Raw genomic sequence first — 7,131 nt, 5'->3', positions numbered from 1 at the left:
GTACGCCGTTGACCTGTCGACGAACATAAGCAAACTCGCTCGACTCCGTTGCAGCGGGATCGCCAACCTGCTGTGCGGAGATAGACAGAGAAACGACAGCTCTCTGTTACTCCACCATAGCCCGACCGTAACCGTGGGCCAGGACGTAACAAATCTTTCTACCGCTTATTGGACTTATAGACCGACAAAATATAAAGACGCTTTTTTTTATAAACCAATTGAAGCAGCTATTTCTTCATGCTTTCTTTTATTACGTAGCACGACTAATGTAAATTCATGCGGATGAGTCAAAGATACATGTGCCAATAGATTTGTAGCATGATTTTCCTAAAGATATATTTTATTTAAAAAATAATCGACGTCTAGTATATATAAATATATTTAAAACTACTTACAGTAACTTCATGTCTACAATCATTAACTAAACATAATGATTTGTTGCACGATGAATCATATACTGGAAATACTCGTGTACAAAATTTGCTTTTCTCTGGCCCATGTTTTCGTATTGGACAAATTTATATATAAATTGTAAAAATCGTCTTCTGTTAGTTTCTTAATATAATATTAATCGCTTAAAAAGTGTTATCAACATAATGACAACACTTATAGTTTTAAGATATTACTTTTAAAAAATCACGAAAAAGTTATCGGTAAATATAGGTAAATATGGGTAAATATACCGGTATTATCGTATACCGGTATGACGTCATACCGATATATCTGCATTTCGGTTTGCATAAGGGTTTTCATACCATTACCCAAAAATATCGGTAAAATACCGGTATTTTACATACCGGTATAAGTCCCTGGTTTTAATGGCCATTGGAAAAATTGAGAAGAAAACTGAAACAATGTAAATATAGTAATATGATCTCATACTAATTTTATTAAAGATTTGCACTACATTAATATATATGTGTAAAATAGTTTGTAAGGTTTTTTTGTGTTGATTTTATTTTGAGATTTATCTTTGTTAATAATTTTCAAAGATTTAAATAACAAGTTAATAGACTTATGTTTAAATTATGTTTTTGTTTGTATAATTAGAACGACTGATTAATATTGTTGTTAATTTTATTTTAATAAAGTTCCTATTTTGTATGTATAATTATATTTTACTTTTATTCCGCGTGATTGTACCTATTAACCTAATCTAATTTAACAATAAGAAATAGTTAAAAGTGTCTGAATTTCAACTGGAAGAATCCGGTTTTAATGCTGTCTATCCTAGATTAGTGAACTTACAGATGGCAGCCCTACTCATGCGGCATGCGTCACATCGGTCTCTTTTAACAAAATCTTTCTTCGAGATAATATGAAAAACTGGGCACGGGGGTTGTGGGCTCGGAGAACGATTGTGGCAGAACGTAACTTCCGCCGGGCGCTACCCAGCAAGCAACCTCACGTAATAATGATGTGATCATAAAGTGATTTTGATGACTACGACCTTAAGTAACATAAATGGTATATTATTTTGACGTCATTTACAATACCAAAAGTTGACGTCGCCGATATGACGTCATATATCAACTTATATATATTGAATTTCAAAATGACATCAATAAAACGATTAAATGAAGTTCTAACAACAATCTTGAGTTAAATTCAACCGTTAATTATAATAATATGTTTATTATATATATTTATATATATATTTATTAATAACATTTGTTTTTTTGAATAATATTATATCTTTAAATACATTATTTATAGATAAGTATAGCCATTTATTTATAGATAAGTAGCCACGTACACTTTGGTAAACTGATTACTTTTTATATATTAAATTTATTAAAAATAACATAATATNTTATTATTATTATTATTAGTATTATTATTAATAATTTTAAATTGTAAATTGTAATTGTAATTGTATTTCCATTTTTGTATGGAAATTTTTAACAAATTTAGATATTGATAAATATGTCTATGTGTATTTTGTTACTGGTCTTAACTATATTAATTATTGTTACTGTTTTTAATTATATAAACCAAAATAAAATAATTTAAATAATATTAAGTTTCTGTGCGGCAGTTTTTTATAAACATTATATTATTAAAAAGTGTTATCAATATAATGACAACACTTATAGTTTTAAGATATTACTTTTAAAAAATCGCAAAAAAATTATCGGTAAATATAGGTAAATATGGGTAAATATACCGGTATTATCGTATACCGGTATGACGTCATACCGGTATATCTGGATTTCGGTTTGCATAAGGGTTTTCATACCATTACCCAAAAATATTGGTAAAATACCGGTATTTTGCATACCGGTATAAGTCCCTGCTAATAGGTACATTTTTTTAAGTTCTACAACTTTGCTTCTTATAAATTTTTTTGCTAGAATTGATCGTTTTCGAGATTTTTTAGCGTTACCGGACTTTTTGGAGACCCTGTATATATACACAGTAGTTCCTCGCTAATGATCCCCTCCTCAATTTGGCGAGCGGACCGATGTCGATGGAGATATTGTTCCGAGAATTGCCAGCTGTTATCTCTGATTGGTTCGACCACTACAGAGTCATTTCTACTAATTCGCGAAGCCTCGACGAAGCAATTCTAGGAATTGGTAGAGATGATTCCCAGTACAATACCAAGAGAAAAATTCGGACCGTTAGCAAAGAACTACTGTATATGTATATACATATAAACTTATAATTAAACAAGTAAAAATATTAAAATAGCAGTATCTGCATGTATTGTATGTGTAGCGCGAAGCACTACTGTGCCTCTAAATATATATATATTTATGTTTATGTATATTTATAGGCAAATCCACCGTAATTTTAACTTTTGATGGACTTTTTTATACTGATGAATCTGAGTTGTTTTTCATATGCACAAGAGTAGTTTTTCTTTGTATATTATCTAATAATAACTATGTATAAAAATGCAGAGCGTTCGTGTCATTGCTGGCGTTTAAAAGTACACTAAGTCGGTAAAAATATAGAAAATCGTAAAATTTATTTTGTCCTTTTCGAATTTGTGTTTCACTCTTAATAACTTTGTACCTGCGCTGTGTTACAGTAGAACTCCAGTAATTTTAAACACTACAATTTCGACTTCTCCTTGATAGGCGGGCCAATAGTTTCTCCCACTGTTCATGATTCCCCGATATTCTTGAGTGACTGCGCAACTCGTAGAATGCGCAGATAACAAAGAGAGAAACACGATGACTGTATCTTTCGTCTCTTGCTACCAGTTGGTCGCTGGAAGCGGAAGAAAATAATTTTGAATTCTAGGAAGAATCAGTCCCATGCCCCAGTCTATCAGCCCCATCAGAGATGCCAGATCGTGCCGGACAACATCGAGAGTATCGAAGCGGGTGTCCCCACCGTCTCGATGCTCTCGTACGCATACAAGCAAAAACAGCGTCCGTGTGCGGTTCTCGCTTGTATGCGTACGAGAGCATCAAGGCGGTAGGGATACCCCGCTTTTGATACTCTCGATGCTGTCCGGCATGATCTGGCATCTCTAGTCTCATGTGCTCGAAATTACTGGAGTACTACTGTATATATAACGCTTTCGTAATAAATGAAAAAGTTAGTTATGCATTCATACATCTTTTTTCCCTGGAGGTCGATCATATGCCATGTAACTGTAAAAAATGGTGGTTGCTGAAAAACTTGTCCCTCCAGTTTTGCAAAATATTTAATTTTTGTAAAGATAACAATATTACATACGCGTCGTTAAATTAATAATTGACTAGCTTAGTTCCTGAAAGTGTGGCAAACACAAAACCGAAAAATTTAAGACGTTGTTGAAAATTGTGCCTCAAAAATGAAACACATAGTGTATCAAAGATTCCCTTCAACAGCGTAAATTCATTGAAAAATCTACAAATCACTTTGGCACATAGTCCGAGAAAAACTTTTTCAGTCTATATCAACTGTAAACTCTTTTTTATACCATAACTTATCACGGAATCTATGTGGTCACAATTTTCAAACCCAATTTTATTAGTTATGACATTAAAAGTGCGTAATTTAAAAATGGTTGCATTGTAAAACCGGAAAGAAATATAAGTCGACCTCAATTAGATAAACTTTGCGCCGTTTACTTAAAGCCATTAACGTGTAGATTGGTGTTCTTCAACCTATTTCAGACACATTTGTCAATATAAGATGTATGTGACGCACTTTTGAAAAAAAAAATAAATACATTTTCATAAAAGTTAAAACTACGGTGGATTTGCCTATATCTATTTTTATTAGTAATTTTACATATAAAATATCCATATTCCATATACTTTTTATGGAAGTTGTTATTATTGAATTTCTAGTATCATGTAAAATATCAGAAATGGAAAAATGTGAAGGTGAGGCAGTAGCTAATAATAGGAAAGGAAAACTTATTTTTTTTTATGAATGGAATATTGTTCTAAAATGGATATCTAATGGAAAATCAAGTAAGAAAATTGAGGGTAAAATAAATATTCCTAATCTCTCTGAAGAAAATGATATTAATGAAGTTGATGTAAGTATTTGGTACTTTGACATATGATTAAAAATTGTGAGAGAAATAGAAAATAAGTATCAAAGAATTTTATCACTTTGAGAGCCATACAAAGGATTTATGTGCGAAATATAATTCTTAACGTGTAAGTTAATACACAAAAAATTCTAATTGATCAACAATTCTAAAATTCATATAAGATGCTACTTTGCTTGCTGACCAAGAGTCTTTTTGCAATGAATTTTGTAAATTTTATGAAGAGTTAAATGAATTATTCACATATGTGATACAAAGTAACATTTTATATAAATTTTATAATTGTTATTTAATTCAAATTTTCTATATGTATTAGTTTACACGTTAAAAATATATTTTGCACATACATCTTGCCTATGGCTTTCAAAGTATCATTGTGTTAATTTATACTTGAAAGAGCTATATATTTTATTTTTTTAAGAATTTTAATAAATTACACACACGCATATGCTCATACATATTGTGGTCTTCTTTTTTATAGATTGAAATAACATTAAAAGATAGTACTGATGAAGGAGAGCAAATAAAACAATTTTTACATACAAAAGGGAAGGATACAATAAGAGAAAAGTTAAAAAAATATGTTTCTTCTTTAAAAGAAGGTAAAACAAAATTTTTTCAATTATTACTTATACGTAAACGGTGATGATTATATTTTTGATGTAACTATGATGCAGCATTTGTTTATTTATTTTTGTTGATTTGTAGAATTTACAAAAGGAATGATACTTCCCAAAAAGGATAATGTAAAAGAAAACATTTTAAATATAACATCTGGTTTTAATGCTAAAGTAAGTGGAAGACTGGATTTTGAAATGTAAAAATAAGTATCTATAACTAATATAAGTATAAAAATATAATTAAACTAATAAAAGTATCTATAACTAATATAAATATCTATAACTTTTTTCTCTTTTAAGATGCAAATGAATACAGCAGTGAAATCCACAAATAATAAAACAATTGGATGTAAAATCTCGACCACTTCTATTAATCAACAGATAAAGTTCCAATGTAGGGCAGAAGAGTTTTACAATGTCTTTTCTTCGCCTGAGGTAATAATATTACTATTATATATTTTTAGTTAGTACAATTTAAGTCAGTAGCAACAAGATCTTCAATTGGTTTTAGATGGTACAAGCTTTTACAAAAAATCCAGTAAAGTTAGAAGCGAAAAAAAATGGTTATTTTGAACTTTTCGGTGGCAACATCCATGGTGAATTTGTCGAGATTACACCGACAAAAATAATTCAAAAGTGGCGTTGTAAACAATGGCCGACTGGACATTTTAGCGAGGTAACAATTGATATCAATGAGAAAAATGATCATACTGAGGTTAATTTATTGCAGACTGGCGTTCCACTTAGGTAAGCGTGAAAGCGATGTTTTTTTTAATGAGTTGTAAATTTCTCGGAATTGTATTGACAAGTAAAATTATGTATAAAAACATTTATGTATGAATTTCAGCGAAGAAGCCTCTACAAAAGAGAATTGGGATAGGTATTATTGGGACGCTATAAAACGGACCTTCGGTTTTGGATACTTTATGTGATCCAAATTTGCTGTATTTATTTATTGCTAAGTAGAACAATCGCGAAGAGCGCGCGTATTACCGCGCGAGTGCTTGACTTCTGCGGGAGCATAGATGAATCTACGCGATGGAAAAGGTGTGCCAGGATATACGCACAGATATACTCTGTTCTTTCTTCGTATAATTTGGTACCGCCTCGTGTAAGACTATTATAATATTGTTGCGCGTAGTGTCGTGTGACATTACACAGCGATTGTACGTCTTTTTCTTTAGATGTATGTGTCTAATAAATCATAAGATATAAAACAGTAATTTCTAATCTGTTCTTTCTGTATGAGAACGACCGTTGTATCGAGCCTTATTCCTTCAAATCACACAATGTCACGGCTTGAGTTAAATCATCCAGTTGTAGATATATAATCACTGCTAACTTCGCCACGAATATAGAAGAATACAAGTGTACTTGTAAAAAGACAGGCCGATAACGCAATCAGTCTTCTCATAAAAAGAACCGAGTATTTTGCGGTAATGTTATAAAACTTATTTAAAATAATTATGGTAATGTTATATATAAAAATTATTTAGAAATAATTTTTAAAAGCGAAAAAGAATCTAATATTACATCAAATTCGGATTATTGTGATATACATCGCGCCACATTTATATGATTAATAATTAAAAGACGCGAGTAAATACAAAAATCGTTTTGTATTAAAAGTCGTAAACTTAAAGTATAATAAATCTCTTTTTTGCGGTTTGCTTTTCATTAGAACAGGACCAATGTCCTCGGCGGCTAGACGGGAGCGGCATGAATGGGCAGATCCAGAGAACGCCAAGTGCGCGTGCCTTCGAAAATCAAAATCAATGTAGTCCGCCGTCGTTCGCACCGTCGGTCTGCTTGTTCGCTTGCGAGTTGCCCACGCCCTTAGTATGCCTCGCAGTCCCAGCGCGGTCGTGTCGGAGTATCCGGAGTGCAGTACCGTTTATCGTTTCCCTATCTCTGTTTCTCTCTTGTACTTTTTCTTTGTTACTCATACAGTCACACAAGTGCTCGCTGAGATACATACATATACTTTACTTATCCCCACCTTTATTTTTG

General features: G+C 31.6%; 1 protein-coding gene across 6 annotated transcripts in view; it reads left to right on the top strand.

Annotated features, from left to right (window-relative positions):
- Positions 1 to 6,344, top strand: part of LOC109861811 (activator of 90 kDa heat shock protein ATPase homolog 1) — a 12,552-nt gene extending 6,208 nt beyond the window's left edge. For all 6 annotated transcript variants that reach the window (XM_020441624.1, XM_020441621.1, XM_020441622.1 and 3 more), the window contains 6 exons: positions 4,293 to 4,486; positions 4,983 to 5,103; positions 5,210 to 5,292; positions 5,422 to 5,556; positions 5,633 to 5,868; positions 5,969 to 6,344. In XM_020441624.1, coding sequence (XP_020297213.1) covers positions 4,293 to 4,486; positions 4,983 to 5,103; positions 5,210 to 5,292; positions 5,422 to 5,556; positions 5,633 to 5,868; positions 5,969 to 6,053 — 854 coding nt within the window. In that variant the 3' untranslated portion in view covers positions 6,054 to 6,344. The remainder of the gene's footprint in view (positions 1 to 4,292; positions 4,487 to 4,982; positions 5,104 to 5,209; positions 5,293 to 5,421; positions 5,557 to 5,632; positions 5,869 to 5,968) is intronic.
- The last annotated feature ends 787 nt before the right edge of the window (positions 6,345 to 7,131 follow it).

Source organism: Pseudomyrmex gracilis, unplaced genomic scaffold, assembly GCF_002006095.1.
Source record: "Pseudomyrmex gracilis isolate BER0280 unplaced genomic scaffold, ASM200609v1 scaffold_1054, whole genome shotgun sequence".
Lineage (NCBI taxonomy): Eukaryota > Metazoa > Arthropoda > Insecta > Hymenoptera > Formicidae > Pseudomyrmex > Pseudomyrmex gracilis.
Note: the sequence above shows the minus strand (reverse complement) of the source record. Positions and strands in the feature narration are given on the sequence as shown.